Raw genomic sequence first — 23,501 nt, 5'->3', positions numbered from 1 at the left:
CAGGAGCATTCTATTTCTGAGTTACATTCCCCATGTCCACCAAACCCCACTTTTAAAATTTTTGAGACACGGTCTTAAACTTGTCATCCTCCTTCCTCAGCCTATGTTTTTCTTTCCATACTAAGAAATACTCAACAATGAACCAGGCTACATTAGACACTAGGTACTAACTTGTTGCTACAAGTTTGCACTAACAGCTTAGATGATGAATGGCAAAAGATTTTTTTTTTTTTCAAAAAGAGAAGGTAGTATGTTGAATTGAAGAACTTCCAAGATAAACTTTCAGATTCTTTGAATATATAAATACAAAGGCCTGTGCTTTCAAGTGATAGGTAAAACCCATGCATTTTCTCTTCTGTTGTACGTAAAACCACACCTTTCTTTACAACTGTTGTCTCACAAAAGTAAATTAGCAGAAGTGCACAATGAAATAAGATTGAGGGGCTGGGGTTGCGGTAGACCACTCGCTGGATTTGATCCTCAGCACCACATTAAAAATAAATAAATAAATAAATTATACTTAAAAAAAATAAGGTTGAAAAATGTACATACAATTTCTATCAAACTATTTAGTAAAATCCAATGGTTAAATAAAACTTTTTTTTAATATTTATTTTTTAGTTGTAGTTGGATACAATATCTTTAATTAATTAATTTATTTTTATGTGGTGCAGAGGATCCAACCCAGGGCCTAACCCATGCTAGGCCGGCGGTGCTCTACCACTGAGCCACACCCCAGCCACCCCCTTCCATTAAATCAAATCTTAAGCTGTTATTTGAACCAATTTGCTTGAAAAATGGAAGAATGAGTCAAGATAAATAAAGGTTAAAAATGTAAGTGAAGAGTTTCTGAAAATTGAAGTAAATACTTGTTGAGCTCCTTCCTTAACTCAGCAAACGCTGGGGGTGTCTGCACTGCTATGGGAGCTCAGACTGATGAGAAAAGCGCATAGTGGCAGAGATGTGTGCCAGGTGTTGTAAGGGACAGGGGCGTATGTTATCCCACTTGGGTAGGTGACAGGAGAAGTTACAAGGGGGAAGACCCTTCTTGGGTAAGTGATATCTGAACCCATTTCCTTCCCTTGTTTGTCAGTTTTAAAAATTACTTAAAAATGCATAGTTGTTGAAAATAGCAATACAGTATAGAAGTAGTAAAAATGCAAATTCTTATTTACACTTTTTAATGCTTTTTTTCCAGTTAGAATTAGATTGATAAATATGCTTCCAGATATTTCCCTAAAACCATCTCAACAGTTTTTTTTTTTTTAACAAAGTTGGGCTCAGACTCATGTAATTTTGTAATTTGTTTTCCCCCTGTGTAACAATCTACCATGTGCATGTACCCATATCTGTAGATGTAGATCAGCCTCATTTAAAAATTTGCTTCTTCATATAATGGGCTACACCATCATTTATTTACATATTCCTATTGTTGGACATCTAGGTTTCCAGCCTGTTAAAAACAGCAAATATCCTTGTACAGATAAATTTGTTCTTAGGTGTAGTAAGTTTAAATGATAAGTAGGTGAAGGGAGTGAGGATTAAAGTGAAGGGGAAATGTTTTCTAGGCTAAGTGAACAATGTGTAGTTTGTAAAACACTGCTGAAGACAATGGCCAACTGTTAGGGGAGAAGTCTTTCTGCTTCTGTGCTGTGGAGGCACACCACCTCCTGCTTTCTGGAACTAATGCTGGAGTATCTCATTTTATAATGACATCATTCTACTGAATAATTTATAGTTATTTTCTTATTTTGGAGATTTAAAATCTTTAAAAAATAATGTAACCAGATGGAGAAGTAGAATCACAAGCTGATAAAATGATTGATTATTCAGAGGTCACACAGAGGTGAAGTGGGTAGCTATGGAAATAAAGTTGGTATCTTACCTGTCTTTTACTTAGCTCTGTTGCCAGAGAATGTCTTAGCATTCACAATGGCTTTTTGGGTACCTAATCTCACACTACTGTTAAATTAAAACAGATTTTGGTTAATTCTTAAAATAGCAATTGGAATATTGCTTATTTGTCAAGTAAGTATATGAAAAAGGCTTAGGGCTAGGGTAGAGCTCAGTAGTAGAGACCTTGCCTGACGTGTGCAAGGTCCTGGGTTCAGTCCCCAGCATTGCAAGCCGCGGGGTGGGGTGGGGGGAACCCCAGAGAACAAAAATGGCAGAGATGATTTAAAGTAGGTGAATTATATTTTCTTATATACTACTCTTAGTGTAAAATCTTCTTGTCCTTACAAAGTCTTAGTTGCTGCTATTTTGCTTCAAACAGATTTCCAATTTTGGAATGTTGCCCTGTAGTGTGATATCTGTCAAGTGCTAACTAGTATTATAGTTCATTGTTGCCTTTTGTCAAGAAGAATATCTGATTATTATTATTTTTTTTTGCTTTTTGCATAATCTGATCTTTGCTAATTTTTCTGTATTGAAATTATGTTGTTAGGAGAAGGATTAGTCTAAAATTTATCAATGTTTGGTGCTGAGTTTTTGAAACTGTAATACTTTGGAATCAAAATTATGAAGTCATATTTTTCTTAATTATCTCTAAAAAAAAGTGCCCCTTTGGTTGTCAATGATGCTTCGCCATTTGGTTACATGTACTTTCTTGTCTAGAAATCTGATTCAAGGCTCAACTTCCAAAAATCTCTTATTAATTAAATTTTTTGGAGGCAAAATTTTTGGTGATTTTATTTGGTTAGTATTCTTTCTAGCTCCAGCATCTGGCCTATAAACTTTTATTCATATTTCAAAAAATATGCTAAATAGTTTTAATTAGTGTTATTAATTGAATAACAATGCTTTGAATAAATCAGTTTAAGATATTATCTCACTGTCTTAAATAATGATTATGTTGTTTGTTTTATTGCATTATTATGAAGTATATATTCTAATATTACTTCATTAAAGTATAATTTCTTTTCAGTACTGGGCATTAAACGCAGGAATGCTGTACAACTGAGCTACATGCCAAGCCCTTTTTAGTTTTTAATTTTGAGATAGTGTGTCACTGAGTGCTGAAGCTAACCTTGAACTTGTGATCTTCCTACCTTAGTCTCCTGAGTGGCTGGGATTATAAATGTGTACCATTGCACCCAGCTGTGAAGTATAATTTTTAAACATTAATATCTACCTTTTTATTTAGAGTGATAAGTTATTTTTCAAGAGTTAAGTATACATTTGAACAATAAAATAACTTAATTTTGCATTTAATTTTTCTAGGGCTGCTTTGGAAGAAGTAGAAGGAGATGTGGCAGAATTGGAACTAAAACTCGATAAGGTGAATTTAACATTTTTAATTTTTTAAAGTATCTATTTTTGTTTTCCATTAATAAGAACATTACTTTGTTTCTCTATAAGAGTAAATTCCATTATTGTAATTTTACACATGAAGAAATTAAGGCTAGAGATATTAATTGGCTTGCTTGTTCAGAGTCTTAAGTGCCAGGGAAGAATTTATATTCTCTGAATTCAAAGTTCACTAAACAACTTTTATATGGTTAGAAGTTTATTCCTATTTTCTCCATCTAAAAGATCGCATGTATCTTTTTTAATGCCTAATGGATTTCGTGTATTACCTGACCATTCTTTTTTTAAAAAATTTTTTTTTTTAGTTGTAGACGGACACAATATCTTTATTTTACTTATTTATTTTTATGTGGTGCTGAGGATCGAACCCAGGGCCTCGCAAGTGCTAGGCAAGTGCTCTACTGCTGAGCCACAACCCTAGCCCATGACCATTCTTATTTATAAATTTAGGTACAGCTGGGTTCAAATATAAATAAAATTTAAAATAGTAATTTCATATTTAAGCTAATGACACAAATGCTAAAAATACTTAATAATTGATATAGTTATGTTTTATATAAGTATAAATGTACATTGACTCCCACCTTCTGTATTAACTATTGATAATATTTTTGAATTTCTGTCCAAGAAGCATTGTCTGTTATGTACCAGGCAAAAATATTAGAATGAGTAAGATGGGGCTTTTGATCTATTTGTTGGAACATTCTTTTGCAACTATTGCTCAGAGAAATATCTCTGTAAATTTCTAGACATAAGTCTATGCATATGTTTGAAATTCTTTTTTTGAAAATACTTTGTGTAATTATTATTATAAATGGTATTGCTATGTGAAGTATTGCTTCTTACCCTGTACTGTGCATAAGAATCACCAGGGGAATCTTTTTTAAAAACATAGATTCTGATTCAATAGATCAGGGATACTGAGATTCTGTGTTTTTAACTAGATTCAAAGTTATGCCTATGGATATTGGCATATGGACTGCACTTTGAATAGGAAGAGTATGATACATATTAATTAGGCCGAGTATTGTGAGAAACATTTTGAAATGTTTTAAAAATCATGAAATATTTACATTAACATACAATGTAGATAGTATAGAAACTATGTAAAGCAGTAATATTTATAAAAATTAAATAATTTTAGTTTTTAATTTTGAGACAGTGTGTCACTGAGTTAGCTGAAGCTGACCTTGAACTTGTGATCCTCCTGCCTTTGGAAAATTTTAATAATGTTAGTTTTTATTAGATTCTATTATTTTTACAGCACTGTAATATACAGTGTCTTTGAGTTTTACAATAATTCTGTGAGGTAGGTGGAACAAGTATTCTTTTTCCCATTTTATAGATGAGAATACCAAATCCCAGAAAGCAAAGGAGACTTGCTTCAAATTGAAAGTTAAAAGAGGCAGAAAGAGGGTTAGAACTCCTGTGCTTCTATTATTAGTTCAGTGCTCTTCTTGTGCACCACTGTGCTTCAGGATCTGTGTATTTTGAGGGAGCACAGGCCACTTAGAAATTTCTGAGAAGAGTGGCAGGAGTAGCAAGCTTCCTTTTGTTTTAAAAATAAATATTTTTATTTTGACTAAGTATATTATTTTTAAATATTTTCTATTGAAAATGTATGTGTAGGGCTGGAGATGTAGTTCAGTTGGTAGAGTGCTTGCCTTGCATGTAGAAGACCCTGGGTTCGATCCCTAGCACCACAAAAACAAAAAACAATAAAATGTATTTGTATGGGCCTTTTATTATTATTATTATTAATTTTTGTGTTTACTCTGAGGAGTTACATTTTTTTGAAGTACTTTTTGAAGTAAAGTTTTCAGTTTTTAAAGTAGACAATAGTATTAAGTTGTAGTTTTGATTTTTTTTTCCAATGAGTTTTTTTTTCTTCTTTTTGTAATTTGTTCTTTTTAGGGATACCTGACAGCAGAGTGTATTTTGACGTATTATACACATATGGAGTGTAACTAATTCTAATTAGGATTCCATTCTAGTGGTTTATGCAATGTGTGTAGTTTTGATTTTGTGGTAGATTTACAAGAGGGTATATAGAAAGGCAAGGCTTTTCAGAGAATCACAGAGTAGTATAATGAAGGTGATTATCCTTTTTAAGTAGAAGAACCGCATATAAATCATACGAAACATTGCATGTGGGTGGAATTCCACTGACAATGCTTTTGTTAATCATTTTGCTTTTATGAATGAGTGACTTTTTTTTTTCTTTATATCATTTGATTGGGTTCAGGCAAACTGGTAGAATCTTAAAACCAAAATACTCTAAATAATAATAATCTAATAAATAATAACTAAATTATTAAAATATTGGCATTCAATGCTAAGAATGCTAAGCCCATTAGCATTCTTATCCAAAAGGCTACTAAGGGCATGGTAGAAACTTGACATTATTTAAAATATCACCTTTTCCTCTCCTCTCTCCACCAAAATTTCTTTAGTTACTTTTATGTTTCTCTGGTTTAAGATTTTGATCCCTTATAAAATGTACTTCTCCTGGATTCTTAAGCTACTATCATTTTTACTTTAGAAATGCAGAGTTGGCATAAAGAAGGGAGACTGAGAGAACCAAGATATGGTTGTTATTGGTTGTTATATGGTTGTTATTAAAGTTGGTGGCACTGAAGGAGTAATGGGGAAGTTGTGCTCTGGAAGGTGCTCCAAGACTAGTTCAGTGATTTCATAACTTTGTGCAAGGCAAGTTCCACCTAAAGTATCATTGTAAATAATAGTGACAGGTTGAACTAGCTTGGTGACTTAGCTCGTATCTATTTTGCTTATAACATATACTAACAGTAGTTATATTCTTTCTAGAGAATAATGCTTGATGAGTGGCATTGTTTATTGGGTCCAGTTACCTGTCCATTCTGTAAGGTAACATTATAGTGCATCATAGTTGCTATCTAGATATAATTCCCATATCTGTTGCATTTTTTCCTCTGGTATGCTTGTTTCCTCTCTGTTAATTGGACATCCTTTAAACCTCAGCTCCAATGTTACCAAACTTTGGCTCTGTTCTTTTCTTTTTCTTTTTTGTATTGCATTGTTTCTCACATGTACTTCCATTTAAACTATTAAAATATTATTGTAATTTTTCATTTGTAGCAGAGTCTAGTAGTTAAGAAAACAAGGTCAGGGGCTGCCTGAGTTTGAAAGTAGCTCTACCATTTAGTAGGCAGGCTTCTCAATCTTTCTGTGCCTCAGTTTCTTCATCTTCAAAATGGGGGAAAGAAGGGTATCTATGCATCTGTCTATCGGGTTATTATGAGAGTGAGGTGAGTTAATACACATAAAGTACTTAACATGGTTCTTGGTACGTGTTGAATTCTAAATAAACAGTAAAGATGATGGTGTCTCTTTAACAAACTATTAGCTCATTGGAAATTGGGACTGTCTTTAGAAGAAAAAAAAAAGCAACAAAAACTCATCTATTATGTACTTACTAGGCACAAAGTCCTATGTTTACTCATACTGTCCCTAATCTTCATAACAGTGTTGCAAAGTTGGTAGCATCTTCAATTTACAGATGAAAAAATGAGTGTTAGGATGTTACTTACAACTCAGAGATAGCAAAGAAGTTGTTCGTATTCCTGTCATCTGGCAAAGTGTCTATGACATTGTAAAGTCTTATTGAAAAATTGTTGAATAATGAATTAGGGTAGTAGTTTGATAATTTTGATTATCTTGACATTTACTCTTAGGTAAATTAGATTATTTGTTATAATCTCATTCACCACTACCATCTCTGGATATTTGCAGGGTGCGGGTGGTTCTGCTTCTGTCAGTTTTCTCTCTCTCTGGCTCCTGTGGTGGTGACTCCTATGCTAGTTCTGATCCCTATTTTCACGGCACTATTCTATGGCTCATCATTCATAGTTGTAATCTCTGAAATCTGGAATGCTGATAGCCTGTCTCACTTGAGTCTCCAGTCCTTCCACTTCTCAACCTCACTACTGCTTCTGTTCTTCAACTTTACCTAGACTTCTGGTCTTTCAATCAGTCTACTTGGGATATTTCAGATCCTTCTAAAATCCACTGCAACATTTTTTTTTTTTTTTGGTAATTTTTAAATTAAGATAAAATTCATCTGGGCTGGGGTTGTGGCTTAGTGGTGGAGTGCTCGCCTAGCATGCATGAGGCACTGGGTTCGATCCTCAGCACCATATAAATATAAAATGAAGATATTGTATCCACTAAAAACTAAAAAATAAATATTCTTTAAAAAAAAGGATAAAATTCATCTAACATAAAATCCACCATTTCAAAGTGTTTTTTAGTATAGTCCTGGTGTTATTGGTGCAACTATCACCACTGTGTAATTCCAAAATATTTCTGGTATCCCAAAAAGAAACCCTGTATCTGTTAACACTAAGTTTCAATTAGTGATCCCTTTCTTTCATTCTCTGGCAACTTCTGTGGATTTGCTTCTTCTGGACATTTCTTTTTTTTTTTTTTAGTTTTTTAGAATAGTTTTTCTTTCTTTTTTTTGAGAAAGACTTGTTTTTTTAACTAACAATATTGGAATAACTGAAAATTTAAATGGAGAGAGTGAGAGAGAGAGAAAGAGAAAGAAAGAAGGAAGCTGAATACCTCACACAATATACAAAAATTAATTCGAAGTGGAAAAACCTAACACTTCCAATCTCCTAGAAGAAAACAGGCAAAGATCATTTTAAACTTGGTTAAGCAATGGTTTCTTAGATTTTTTTTTATACCAAAAACTGAAGCAAATATGTAAAACTAGATCAAACACAAAAGCTTCTGTGCTCTCATGAACACTGTTAGAAAATTAAATAACTCATAGAATGAAGAAAATATTTGCAAATCAGATATATGATAAGGGATTATTATAAAGAATTCCTAAAATTCAATAATAAAAAGAAAAAATAACTCAGTTTTAAAATGGAAAAACGATCTAAATAGACATTTTTTTTTTTAAAAGAAGATTATATAGATGGCCAATAAACACATGAAAATATACTAATAGTCACTAGGGAGATTCTAATGAAAACCACAATGAAATACAACTTCACCCTTTCATACCCATGGGATAGTTAAAATAATAATAAAAGTCTTAGTTTGGGTTTGGAAATGGTGGGACCCTCATACATTGCTGCTGGGGATGCAAAATGCTGCACCCTCTTTGGAAAATAATTTTGGTGGCTCCTCAAAAATTAAACACAGATACCCATATAACCCAGCAGTTCTCTTAAGTATATTCTCAAGGGTATCGAAAACATACGTCCACACAAAACTTACATTGATGGTCACAACAGCACCATTATTCAGAATAGCTGAAGTGGAAACAATCCAATGTCCAATAATCCTACAGTGCTATTTAGGTATAAAAAGAAATGTATTGATCTTCTGGACATTTCTATAAATGGAATCATAATATTTGGCTTTTTTGTGACTGGCTGCTTTCACTTAATGTAATGTTTTTAGGGTTCATCAATATTGTAGCATATATCAGTACTTCCTTTTATGGTTGTATTATATGCTGTTTTATACCACATTTGTTTATCTAGTATCAATTGATGGGCATTTGGTTTGTTTCTCTTTCTTGGCCATTGTGAATAATGCTGTTATTAATCCTTTCATTCCCTTCTTAGTTTTACATTATTTTTTCCCCTCTTTGGAGACCTTCATTTCCCTTACATAGCACTCTACAGAGTTCATTCCTTCTTTCTCTCTCTTTTCCTTTTGAGATAGGATCTTGCTGCATTTTTCAGGCTATTCTCGAACTCCTGGGCTCAAGTGGTCCTCCTGCCTCAGCTTCCTGAGTGCTGTAACTGTAGGTGCATGCCACCATGCTCAGCAGAATTTTCACTGTCTTGAGTATGACTTTCTGCCCCATATCTGGGCTAATAAAGCCCTATAGGAGACTTTATATAACTGTCAAATCCAATTGGTGGAGCCACAGGTTCCTCAAATTCTATATGCAAAACTATTTTTCTAAAACCCTGTCAAGTCCCTTTCTTGCTACCTTTGGTAGTTCTCTTTAATACTTAATTATTTTCTCAAGGTTTACTACTTTGTTCTTCATTCTTAGTGGAATGACCATTATTCTGCTTGGATGGGAATATATTTATTTCTTGTTCCTTATCTAGAAACTTAGAATCTGTTCATGTCTTTTTCATTTTTCTTCCCACTGGAGTAATAAAAGTATACCTTTTCCTATGCAATTTAAAACTCTCTACCTCTTCAGCATTTTGCTTTAGCCATCTCTCTTCTATCCCTTCTCTACCACCTCTTTATCTTAAATGAAGATGCTCAACTTGGTTTCTTAGTAAAAACAAAATAAAAGCAAATAACTTCTCTGACAAGGAAGCACAAATCTCTGTTGAGTACTTACCATGTGCCTGTAATACTTCATGCCAAATTTTGTTGTTGTTGTTTGTTTTGGTTTTGTTTGGTACTGGGGATTGGACCCAGGGGCACATTACCACTGAGCTACATCTCCAGTCCTTTTTATTTGTTTAAATTTTGAGACAGATTCTCTCTAAATTGTTGAGGCTGATTTTGAACTTCTGATCCTACTGCCTCATCTTCTGCAGCCTCCAGAACCACTGCACCAGCTGTGCTTCAGTCTTTATGAGTGTTATCTTACCTTATTATAGCAACCTAATATGATGTGGTACCATCATTAAGTATTATACAGAAAAGAAAATTAAAGTTTGTTGAGGTTTAGGTCAACCAGGTGCACTTAGATGGTTATGTATGGCAACAGGATTTGAACCTAAGAAGACTGAGCTGAGAACCTTGTCTTTTAACCTTGTCTATTAATCTGTCTCTCTCTGCTGTTATGGGAAAAGGAATTTTAATTACTTTTGAATTATTTAATTTGATGAATAAGTAATAACATCTATCTAGTAAAAAAATCAAAGGTAAAAGAGTGTGTACCAGTGAAAATTAATCATCTTCTAATCTCTTTGCTAGGGGAATATACTGACCTAGTTTCTTGTGTGTCCTTACAGAAATTTTCTAAGCATATGAAAATTATATAGATTTGCACTCTTCCGTACAAATGGTTCTTTCCGCTCCCCACAAAAATATTAATACTGTGTTACATTTTGTTTTTTCCTTAATATATTTTGAATGTTGCCGCAGCCCGGCTGGCTGGGCAAAATAGCGGGGTGGGGGGGGGGGTTGTGACGAACAACTTGTGTAGATTGATACAGCAGGAGCAGGAGCCGTTTATTGCAGGACAGGAGCAGTATTTATACATTCCACACAGCTTCAGTCAACCAATAAGGAATCTCCACACTTAATGGCTGGCTTTTGTTACTTCTCAAACCACTCCCTCTGGCATTTTGCCAGGCACCATCCAGACTTGTTTACGAACTCTAACATTCCCCTGGCAAAATGCCAGGTGTTGTTTTGACTTGTTTACAGACTCTAACAGAATGCTATTTGTTATTAATCATAAAGCTCTCCCTGTTTCCTTTTTTTATTTCTTTTTGGTGCTGGGGATTGAACCCAGGGCTGTGTACATGTTAGGTAAGTGCTCTACCACTGGGGGAGCTATACTCCTGCCCTGACCAAATTTTTTTATGGCTGAATTTTATTATATTATATGGATACGTTATAATTTATTTATCCAATTGTTTACTGATGGACACTTGATTTAGCAACTGATATTTTTATCATGACTGCAATGCATTGCTTCAGATGTGTCTTGTGGCTTATGTGCAAATATGTATGATACATTTTAAAAAGTGAAATTGCCAGACTAGAGAGTTTGTTTTAAATTTTGACAGTTGTTGCTAAATTACTTCTCAAAGAAATGTTACCAATTTATATTCCCACTAACAATGTATAAAAATGTCTACTTCCCCTTATCTACCATCTCTAAAACAGCCTGTTATCAAACTTTTTGATCTTAGTTTTGTAAAAAATGGTAATTTCCATTTCTTTAATATGAGTGAGATTGAATATCTTTTCATGGATTTAAGACACATTTGTATGTCCTTTTTGGGAATTATCTGTGCATGTCCGTGACCCATTTTTTTCCCCCTACAGTATGATTGGGTTTTCAGAATGCTTTCAAAATATATATCCTTTCTTATGGTAGGATAATTAGTCCCTTGGGATTTGTTGCTAATATTATTTTCCCATATTGTTGTCTTTTGACTAAGTTAATTGTTTTTTCTTTTATAGATATTTTATTTTTATCACTTGAATTTATCAATTTCTTTTTCATATGGATTTTGAGGTTTGTATCCTTTTCAGAAAAACTTTTCACAGTTTGAGATTATATTAAAAAACACCTTCTATTTTACCTTAGTTTTGTGATTTCACTTTTTATGTTTAAATCTTTATTCCATCTGAATTTAATTTGAGGATTTTGATTCCTTGGCTATCCAGGGCCCCTAATGTCATTTTTTAGATAATCACCTGCTGCCCCCTCCTTGGCACTGATTAGAATATTACTTTAATCAAATACTTCATATAATATAATATAATACTTGACTCTGTATTATATTCCATTGATCTGTATTATATTCCATTGATCAATTACTGCTAGGCTTCCAGTTACTATATTTTGTAATATATTTTAATGTCATATAAGGCTAATGTTCTCATTTTATTACTTTTTCAAAAAAATTTTTTCCACTGTGTGTTGGTTGTTCCTTGTGAACTTTAGATTGTTTTCCTTGTAAGATATTTTATTTTTTAAATAACACACCATTTTAAAGACTTATCTCTGTCAGCATTTCTTTTCTTTTTTCTTTTTGCAGTGTTGGGGATCAAACCCAGGGCCTCACACATGCTAGGCAAGTGCTATACTACTGAGCTTAATCCCCAGCCCTGCCAGCATTTCTTACTGTGGGTTCTGTGGAACATTGGTTCTATGGGAATGTTTCCTTTAAAGAGAATTTCATGGTCAAATCATTTTGAGAAATGCATCTTTTAGATGCACATTAATATATCAGAGCCTTTGGGGTATGGGTGTAGCTCATTGGTGGAACACTTGCCTGGTATGTATGAGACCTGGGATGGATCCCCAGCAATGCCCCGCTCCCCAACATAAACTCTTAGAAGTTCAGCAATATCTTGTGCTATCTTTTCTAAGAATTCTTCCTGATCTACACAGTTCAAGTCAGGTGTTTTTCCATGGGATGTTCTTGGTTTTTGTCATTGCACTGGTGTCTGTTCTGTGGAGTTGATCTGCCTGCCTGCTGGTTAGAATTAGAGCTCCTTGAAAGCAGAGATTACATTAACTCTCTTCCTCTCAACATTAGGGCAGTGGATTTAAATTATGCTCTTGAGATTCTTCATGAGTTTTATAAAACATTTTTCTTACTTTTTATGCTTGGTGTTCCTCCTTCCTACCCCTTTCAGTATCTGCCCCTTCTTTATCCAGAGCAGTTCCATTTTTATTTATTTTTAATATTTGACATTCATCCAAGATTTTGCTTAAAGAAAATGTTCTGTGTCTGAGTAAAAGAAAGGAGGAAGGGGAAAAAGAGAGAGGAAGGAAAAATGAAAGGAAGGAAATTAGGAGGGAGGGCGAGACACACACACACACACACACACACACACAGGCAGGAAGGATCAGTCCTGAGGCTCAGCACAATGCCCAGAACAGTAGGCATGACTAACCCACCATACCAGTTTAACTCACCTTTCCTCCAACACACCACAGTTAAAAATAAAAAAGAGATTACTTTTCATCACACTGCTTGCTTACCTCTTTCTTTCTTCTAGGAGGAACTTAATAAATTAATTTATGGGATCGAATGTGACTTGATAAAATGATCTTTTTATTGTTGTTGTTTTATCAGATAACCTCTAGGTCCTAAAGATTGAATTTTTTGGTTCAGCTCTTCTGTGAATTTATAAGCCAAAGGAAAATAAGAAAAAATTTCAGTCTGTCTGTTTTAGTTGTATTAATGAAGTATTAGTTTATTTCCTGTCTTTCGCTAGGTTAACTTGTGGTTTTTGCCAACACTTTTCAACAAAGTAATTTGTAAAATTATTTTCAACCTGATGTAATTTTTTTTTTCTTTTTCAGCTTGTGAAGCTTTGTATTGCCATGATTGATACTGGAAAAGCCTTTTGTGTTGCAAATAAACAGTTCATGAATGGGATTAGAGACCTAGCACAGTATTCTAGTAATGATGCTGTAGTTGAGGTTAGTATGGTTACATTTTAATGTGACATATGCAACAAAACATAATTATATACCCATTTACCATATTAATAATTACGCTGATACTTAAGGTGGTACTTAAGATTTGAAGTCAAAAAGCTGTCATCCTTTGGTGCTGTGTAATGTAATCCTGTTTTCTAAGCTAGCCCTTAAAGGTTGATTTGCTTTGTGCATATCTGGTATCTGTCTCCTAACTCAGCTTTGCAGTGTTTTGGCATTTACTAAGTCTGCTTGCTGCTAGGTGAGCTGAAGCATCTGCCAGAGGGCATGAGTAGGGACAGCAGAATCACTTTAGTTGCTTGTAAGTGCAAGCAGAGAATGTTATCCCACAAACAAAACTTGACTCTATGCTTGGGGGCTGTATAGCTTCTGATTAGTTTGGATCCCCACAACACTGTACAGTGTTACATTTCTTTCATGACTAATAATAACTAGAGAAGAAATGGATGTGGTTTGATTATTATTTGATCCATAAATGCTTAAAGGGGCAGTCTTGATACCCTCAAACAAGTTTACCTTTAGGGTTATTCATACCATTGATGGGGCAACTCCAATTCCTTGACTTTTTTAGGTTTTATATGTTATTACGTGTAGACTCAGAGCATACTTATGAGCTATGAGTCTACACGTAAGATTGTCCTTGGAAGTAAATGTTATTATTTACAGTGTAACTCAATCTTTCTGTGAGGAATGCTTAAAGTTACAGTTTTTGTGACTATTTTTATGACTCTTAAATGACTTGATTTTCTTTTGGTTTCTTTCTTGTAGACAAGTTTGACCAAATTTTCTGACAGTCTTCAAGAAATGATAAATTTTCACACAGTAAGTGTCAGTAGGTGTCACTATGATCATTATTTAGTACATTTCTTGGGTTTGGCAGTATTTTGTGAAACGAACAACATTGAATTTGGTGACTTTGAGCAACAGCTTTTTAGTTGGGTGGATCTGAAATATTCAGTGTGTCTGTGTATGGGTGGATTTCCCATCCCAATATGGGGAACTTATTATTAATGAAGGACATCCTTGATTAAAGCTAATTTTTTCCCTTTAATTTCTGTCTTTGCTAGTTTAAAATTTTTTTTTATTTAAATTTTTTTTTATTTTTATGCTAGTTTTAAATTTAAAAATAAAGAAGTAGAAAGTCATTTTAAATTTAGCTGTTTTTCTTAAGATACTTCCAAATATATCCCTTTTATCTAATTAACTACCAATATTAAAAGAGTACTGTAATCTTTGAACTATTTATATGTGTATTTAAGGTCTGAGGGCATTTATCCTTCAAGAGTGAGGGTTTATATTGCATTTGGAATGTCATGAAATTGCTTTATAAACTTTCTAAAAATGTGTTAAATATCTCGTTTATTTTCCAAAAGCTTAATCAATATAGCTGTCATGTAATAAATTTTGAAGCAGTAAATAGCTGTCTATAGTAAGTGTATCAATAATTATATTGTCAATTACTACATTAATTTTTTATTCTTAGTGAATTCAATCTTAAAATTTTTTTCAGTCAACATATTAAGGATGAAATTATATATTATTTTAATTGTAATCCAGATTTTAGCTGCATGCAAATCAACATGATTAAGTATCTGTTTGAGTGTCTTTTTTTAATTCTCTTGAATATATACTAAGGTGGAGTTGCTGATCAAGTGATAATTCTGTGTTTAGCTATTTGAAGAACCATGAAATTGCTTTTTTTTTTTTTTTGGATTATGAAAGGAGTGAAGTGGTAGTTCATTTTGGTTTTGATTTTCATTTGCCTTATGATAATGCACTTGAGAGTCTTGTGCTTATTAGCCATTTCTGTATCTTTTGCTCTTATACCATTGATGTCTATTAAAGTACTTTTCCCATTTTTATTTATTAAAAAAATTTTTTTTTCAGTACTGTGGATTGAACCTAGGGGTATTCTGCCATTGCCATTGAGCTGCATCTATAGCCATTTTTATTTATTTATTTATTTTATTTTGAAACAGGGTTTGTTAAATTGCTGAGGCTGGCCTGGAACTTAGGATCCTTCTGCTGTCTCACCCTCCTGAGCAGCTGGAATTACAGACTCTTCCTTTCTTGCTCATCTCCTTTGTCTTTGTTTGTTTGTTTGTTTTTAGCAATGGTGGGGATTGAACCAGGACCTCATATGTGCTAGGCAAGCTCTCTACACCCATCCATACCTCCAACCTTCCTTTGTCCATTTAAAAGTTTTTTCTGTTGTTGTTGAGTTGTATATTTGTAGTTCTTTATATCTTCTGAATATTAAATCCTTGCCAATAAATAATATGCAAATAGTATCTGTCGTTTTGTAGGTTTTCTTTTCTTTTTTTCTGTGCTAGGGACTGAACCCAGAGCCTTATACATGATAAGTATATTATTATTATATTATTATAACTATATGCTTTACCACTAAACTACCTGCCCAACCTCTCTTTTTTACCCATCCCTGCTTTTTTTTTGGCACCAGGAATTAAACCCAGGGTGCTTAAGCAATAAGACACATCCCCAGCCCGTTTTTTATTTTCTATTTTGAGACAAGGTTTCCTAAGTTGCTCAGGGCCTCACTAAATTACAGGGGTCTGGCTTTGAACTTGTGATCCTCCTGCCTCAGCTTCCTGAGCTGCTGGGATTATGGGTGTGTACCACTGCACCTAGCTCTTTCTCACTTTCTTGATATTGTGCTTTGATATACAAACATTTTAAATTTTGATGAAGTGTAAAGTCCAGTTTTTCTTTTTTTTTTTTGTCATACCTATGGAAATTCACTTCCAAATTCAAGGTCATGAAGATTTTCTACTATCTTCTTTGAGTTTAGTGGCTTTATCTCTAATATTTTATACCAATTGTTCCAGTTATTAGTTTTCTTTTTGCCTTTATTGATTTAGAGAACAATATTTAGTACCCTTGATTTCTCTTGAAATTAAAAGATCTTTAGATTTAAACATCTTATAAGTTATTGATTTGATAATGGTGCATGCATGTAATTCCAGCTACTTGGGAGGCTGAGGCAGGAGAATGGGCAATTGAGATAGTGAGAATGTAGCTCAGGGGTAGAACACTTGCCTAGCATGTGTGAGGTTCTGGTTCAATCCCCAGTACCACTCAAAATCAAAATGTTATTAATTTTAAATTGACAGAATAGATTAAATGTTTTCTCCATAGTATGCATGTTCCCCCCACCCCCATGCACTTGGCAGTACTGAAGAATGAACCCATGGCCTCAGGCATGCTGGGCAATCGTCCCACCATTAAGCTGAAAGTTGGAGTAGTTCACAGTTTACAGAGGCTGTGTCAGAGCAGAAACAGGAAGAAAGTGGGTTTTCACTTTTTCCTGCCTATTAATAATTTGCCATCAGTTTCCACTGGCAGACATTAACTTCCCAGCTTGCGGGTGCGGGTAGGGCCAGGAAACATGCCTTACAAACATCTAGCCTCTTGACAGTTCAGAAGAGGATGCTGTGGAAGGTTGAGCATGGAGATGAGAGCCAACAGGCTGTAATTCTGAAAATTCCTTTGGCAGGATAATTATTGTACAACTTAATTTTTATCCTTAAAACATCTTTTTTGTTGTTATTGTTGTAGTTGGATACGATGCCTTTATTTTCTTTATATGTGGTGCTGAGGATCCAACCCAGGTCCCTGCATGTGGCTAGGCAAGCACTCTACCACTGAGCCACAACCCCAGCCCCTCTTAAAACATCTTTCTGTGGCTTTTCTTTTTTCCATATACTCAATATCCAGATATTCCCCATATCCAACTATCAGTAGTTTCTCTATCACCTCCAAATCTAAAATACTATTCCCTCTTGTTTAGGCTTTTACTATAACCTCCCAGCTTGTGTCTCTGCTCCTCTTCTTGCCCTTCTGAAATAAGTTCTGGAGACAGAAGCCAGAACGAGCTTTAAAATATATAAATGAATCTACAACACTGCTCTGCTCCCATGGTTCCCCAGTTCATTCAGAATAATATCTGACCCAGAGCATACCAAACCCTATATGATCAAGTTCCTGCTCATAACTCTCTGATCTTATCTCTACTCTGTTCTGGGCCTGGCCACTCTAGTTCTTGGCTGGTCTTCAAACATGAAATAATGCTCATCTCAGGGCCTTTGTATTTGCTGTTCTTCCAGCTATATGTGTGGCAGATTTCTTCACAATATTCCTTCTTCCTCACTTCATTTAGGTCACTACTTCTCAGAACTTCTAAACCCAATGGTCACTTTCTATCACTTTACCCTCCCTTTATAAGCACACAGAGACAATATATACGTTTATACACATATATGTGTCAACATATATGGTCTTAAATATATGTACTTATTGTTTGTTTCTTTCTTTTCTTTTTTTTTTGTGGTGCTGAGGATTGAAAACAGGCCTTGTGCGTGTAAGGCAAGCACTCTACCAACTGAGCTATAGCCCCAGTTGGTACTTACTACCTAAAAGAGTACTTGATTGGTGGGATTTACTTGTGGCAGGGTAGACTGAGGTTACAAATTTATAAAAACTCCTAATGGTTTTCAACAGTCATACAATTAATAAAGATTTGTTAAACCAATAACAAAGCACAACAAATAGACAAGGGAATTTAATCTTTTAATTTTTTTTGTTTTTTTTTTTAACTATTCCTTGAGCTACAGAGACTGCAGAATCTCTGTTGACTGTAAAATTCACATTGTTTTAGAAAGGTAATTTGTTCACTAGGGGCAAATCACTGCCTGCCTCTTGGTGAACTTTTGTGCTTACATTTACACCTGTATGCATGGAGAACTGTGTCTGATGTTACACCAGATGTCTAGTGTCTTTCTAATTTTATTCCTTTATTCCTATAACAGCATGTCAAGCATTTGCCTATGAATAGATATAACAGTGAAATTATGAGCCATTGTTTTTTTTCCTCCTTCTTCTTCTTGCTCTTCTTCTTTTTTTTTTTTTTTGGTAGTGCTGGGGATTGAACCCAGGGCTTTGTGCATGGGAGGCAAGCACTCTACCAGCTGACTATATCCCTCTACAGTTCTTTCCTTCTTATTTGCTGTCTTGACTGTATTATCTGGTCTTTTGTTTTTTTGTTAACTATTATTTTCAATTTTCCCAGTAGGAGTGACTTGTATATACTTGAACCAGAATTCTAATATGTGGCAAAGCTTCTCTCTCATGATAGCACTATTTTGCTTTACCTTAATTAAAGTGGATATAGGGACTACACATCTTGTTTAGGTTTATATCCCCAGTACTTATATAATTCTCTTTTTGGGGGAGTCACTTAATTTTTCTAAGCTTTACCTTTCTCTGTAAAATGAAGGAGTGTTTCTAGTTTATTTTTAATTATAAAAAATTCTAAAACTATTAAGCTTTTTGATTATTAAAATGTTTAAATATAATCTTACATTCTTTTGTTAAAACCTATTTATATAAAGTGCTTTATTTTAATAGCATGCTGTACAATGGAATTGTAATTATATAGCATTTCACAATAAAGGAGACTTAAAGAAAAAAAGTGCTTTCTAAAAGATAATAATCAGTGGAACCTGCTTTACATTCTGTAATACCTTTTAACTCTGGAGTTTTGGTACATCAGTTTGCATTATAATGAAAGTCTGGATTTTCAGAGATGTTGTTTGTGAATGACTTTGTGAACTTAAATAAATGCATGAAAATAATAGAACTACCTGGGTTATTAGTCAAGGAAAGATCAAATATACATTAGGGTTAGATAATACAAATCATTTAGTTTTTTTAAATGACTGGATAATCTTTTATTTATTTCCTCTGTAAAAATGGGTAGAACTTTTCCTTATTCCTGTTAGAATGAGAACTTTCTGGGATTGGTCTTTACTTCAAAATCTTTATAAGATGCCAACACACAGTTTTCCAAGACAGGTCACTGTATGCTATATTTCACTAGACATTAGACATACACATATAAATATACACATTATATACATTTACACATGTATCCATACATACATGTAAACATGTTTTTATATCTAGTATATGTAACACTCCTAAATTTTTAAAAAGATTAATTGAAAAACTTGAATTTGCTTCCATGAATGTAACTTAAAAAACGGAAGGAAGGAAGGAAGGAAGGGAGGGAGGGAGGAAGGGCTTCAAGCAATTTCTGATCAAGATTCAAGATTTTTAAAGTGTGGGCTGAGGGTGTAGCTCAGTGGTAGAATGTTTGCCTAATATGCTCAAGGCCCTGAGTTCAGTCCCCAGAAGGAAAAAAAAAGTTGAGAAATATTCCTCCCAAGCTTTTTGAATTCTATCTGTAACTCATAAACTTCAGCAAATTCTTTCTTTGGAAGTCAGTGTACTTCTGTATGAAATAGTGAAGAGTGATATTTTCATACCATTTCTTTATAAAAATCTAGTAACAGATTAAACTGAATGTTTCAAATAGCTTGTTTAGATTCATTTAGCATTTTGATGTATCTGTAATATCTTTGTTTCAGAGTTTTTCTTTAGCATCTTCAAAACTTCATCCTTAGAAATTTTGTTACTTTGCAAAACAATTAACATATTTCCAAAATAATGTGTTCAGAGATTTTAACTACTGGTGTTGACTTGAACAGTTACTAATGTGTAGAATCGTCACGGAGCACCTTTTTAACGTAGTAGTCTTCAGGGTTAGTGATTATTGCTGTTTTTTCTGGTGCCATCAAATGCATCTGTTAATTTTGTTATTCAAATATGGCACCTTTTCTTTTTTCTTCCTTTTTTTGGAAATTAACAAAATTCTTGACATTTTTTTTCCTTGTAGGTTGGTATATTGTACAGTTATACAGTTGTATGAACCACTCTGGCTCTAGTTCTTAATTGGGTAATGTTGTAACTAGCTGCTTGATCTGATGTTGTAACCAATCTCATAGAAGAACTTTCTTATTTTGTATTTTTGTAGACTTAAGAGTACAACTCTTTTTATGTATGAAATGGCCATTTTGTGTTAACATTTCTGTATGATTTTCTTATGCCATTGTTTTATTTAATAAATTTTTGATGTAAAAAGAGATTTAGGTTGAAGAAGAGGATTTTGAACTATTTTTTTGTCTTCTGAATGAAATGACTTTCATAATGAAGGTAAGTGTTTAATGAAAAGGTTGTTCATCATAGTAGGAAAACAATAGTAAAATAAATCTTTTTTTTTGAGAGTGAGAGAGAGAGAGTGAGAGAGAGAGAGAGAGAGAGAGAGAATTTTTTAATATTTATTTTTTAGTTTTCGGCGGATACAACATCTTTGTTTGTATGTGGTGCTGAGGATTGAACCCGGGCCGCAAGCATGCCAGGCGAGAGCACTACCACTTGAGCCATATCCCCAGCCCTAAAATAAATCTTTTAAAAGATGAAATGTGATAGTGTATGTCTTAAGGTTTAGAAATTAAGTACGTAATATATATTGTGTGTAATTTTCTACATTCTTAAAATGTTTTAAGTTTATTAAGAGATTGTAAAATTAAACATTCAGTAAATAAGGCAAAATATTAATTCATTTTAGTCAATCCAGTGAATATTACTTGTATGCATGATCAGAAAATCAAATTTTCTTTTTTAGTTGTTGATAGACCTTTATTTATTTTATGTGGTTTTGAGAATCGAACCCAGTGCCTCACACATGCCAGGCAAGTGCGCTACCGCTGAGCCCCAGCCCCAGCCCCAGCCCAGAAAATCAAATTTTCAAAAATACGTTTGAATCTATAATGGCCTATAACCTATATGAATATATGTGCATCTAATTTCATCTTCAGTGACTTCCCTGGTTCATTCCAGGGTGCAGATCGGTTTGACAAACAGTGTGTTGTCTTCAGTAAACAAGATACCTCTTGATCCTGGTAAATGCAGATGCTTGATTCTGCATTTCTGTATTTGCCATTTTTAATAACTAAAAATGAAAACAATGAAATTTTATGAAGAGCCAGAGTTTGGTTAATTAACATAAAAATCAATAATAGTATCCAAGAAGTAACTGCTGAAAAAAAAATAAAATCAATTATATTCTAGTAGGAACACTTAATACCAAATAATGGTGATGCTAAGGCTTGCATCAACCACATATAGTTTGTTAGTAGGCAAAATGTGAAAAATAAGGACAAGAAATGATGACAAATTGTAATTAAAAATTTAAATAATTTTGAATAATTCAAATGAGTTATTCAGGGGATAGAAGTATGCTTTTGTCAAAGTGAAAATTAGTATATTCAGAAAGTTAAGAGAGGAAGTAATATAAATAGTATCAAAATACAATTTCAACAGTAGTAAACTTCCAAATAGTTACCAAATGTTTTACAACTTTTAAAATCACTACAAAACTTGCAAACATCACTATCTTGTATATGACGTCAGCATCTTATTTACTGTTTAACAGTCATCCCTAAATGGTAACTCAAAACAATCACCATAATTTATTTGGCCAGAACTTGGGAGGGGCAGCTTGCCTCTCTCCTAGCAGGTGTTGGTTAGGTGGCTTGTCTGTGTCTGAAGAAGCCAGTGTTTCTGATACTTCCTTTAGGGTGGCTGGAGTTGGCTGGATTTCTTTACAGTTTTAGAATCTCTTCATCCCCTAATAAGACTTTTCTCTCTGCTTTTGGCCCTTCTCCCCAGCAATGTGTCAGACTTCTTTTTTTTTTTTTTTTAAATTATTATTAGTTGTTCAAAACATTACAAAGCTCTTGACATATCATATTTCATACATTTGATTCAAGCGGATTATGAACTCCCATTTTTACCCCATGTACAGATTGCAGAATCACATCGTTTCACATCCACTTTTTTACATACTGCCGTACTAGTGTTATGTTGTATTCTGCTGCCTTTCCTATCCTCTACTATCCCCCCTCCCCTCCCCTCCCCTCTCTCTACCCCATCTACTATAATTCATTTCTCTCTCTTGTTTTTTTCCTCTTTCCCCTCACTTCCTCTTATATGTAATTTTGTATAACAATGAGGGTCTCCTTCCTTTACCATGCAATTTCCCTTCTCTCTCCCTTTCCCTCCCCCCTCTCATCCCTGTTTAATGGTGATCTTCTTCTCATGCTCTTCCTCCTTGCTCTGTTCTTAGTTGCCCTCCTTATATCAAAGAAGACATTTGGCATTTGTTTTTTAGGGATTGGCTAGCTTCACTTAGCATAATCTGCTCTAATGTCATCCATTTCCCTGCAAATGCCATGATTTTATCATTTTTTAGTGCCGAGTAGTACTCCATTGTGTATAGACTTCTTAATGTGTTAGCTGGCTTTATTTTTTGCATATAAATTTTTATTGTAACACAGCTATACTCATTTGTTTTTGTATTGTCCATGGCTACTTGTGACTTCCAGCAGCAGGATCAAGTAGTTGTGGTAGAGACCACATGGCCTATAAGCCTAACTTATTACTATCTAGACCTTTACAGAAGAAATGTGTTGATCTCTACTCCTCAGGACTACGTTATTTTTGCCCACTTCCAGGGACTGTGTTTGCCATGATATCCACTGAAGAGAATACCCTTTCCACTTTACAAAAAGTGAGTTAGTGATATAGCTGCCATTCTTGAATTCATCTCAGCAAAGTGGTGGTAGAGGAACCAGTTGCAATCTGGCCAAATAAAAATCAGAACCTTTGGGTATTGAGAACCAAGAATTCATCAGTTTTAAACCTCTTCAGTCATTCCAGTGGGCAGGTCAGTTTGATAATGTGCTGCCTTCAGTAAACAAGATACCTGTTGATCAGGGTAAATGCAGACTCTTGATTCTCCATTTCTAACAAGCACCAGGTGATGTAGATGATGCTTATGCATTCCTGGAGATTCAATTTTTAAATCAGAATTTAAAAATGCCGATTCCTCATTCTCTTCAGTGTTTCTAATAATCTCAACATCTAGATATTTAAAAATTCCTCAGGCTATTCCATTGTGCAACCAATTCGAGAACCTTGGAGTAGAGCAGTTTGTCTCAACCTTTGCATAACAGTTACCACCTAGAAGACTTATTAAAAATACAGAGGAATTTTACCTTTCTTCCACAAGCTTGGGTGTTTGTGTTCTATTGATTTTTCTATC

The 23,501-nt window shown here is 34.0% G+C and overlaps 1 protein-coding gene across 3 annotated transcripts in view; it reads left to right on the top strand.

The window, feature by feature from the left end:
• The window catches only part of Acap2 (ArfGAP with coiled-coil, ankyrin repeat and PH domains 2), a 130,761-nt gene that overhangs the window by 37,328 nt on the left and 69,932 nt on the right, over positions 1 to 23,501 (top strand). For 2 of the 3 annotated variants that reach the window (XM_027936116.3, XM_071615203.1), the window contains exons 2-4: positions 3,223 to 3,280; positions 13,340 to 13,459; positions 14,246 to 14,299. In XM_027936116.3, coding sequence (XP_027791917.1) covers positions 3,223 to 3,280; positions 13,340 to 13,459; positions 14,246 to 14,299 — 232 coding nt within the window. The remainder of the gene's footprint in view (positions 1 to 3,222; positions 3,281 to 13,339; positions 13,460 to 14,245; positions 14,300 to 23,501) is intronic. The other variant, XM_071615204.1, reaches the window with a different exon arrangement.

This window comes from Marmota flaviventris, chromosome 8, assembly GCF_047511675.1.
Source record: "Marmota flaviventris isolate mMarFla1 chromosome 8, mMarFla1.hap1, whole genome shotgun sequence".
Taxonomy (NCBI): domain Eukaryota; kingdom Metazoa; phylum Chordata; class Mammalia; order Rodentia; family Sciuridae; genus Marmota; species Marmota flaviventris.
The sequence above is the reverse complement of the archived record's forward strand: the minus strand, read 5'-3'. Positions and strand labels throughout refer to the sequence as shown.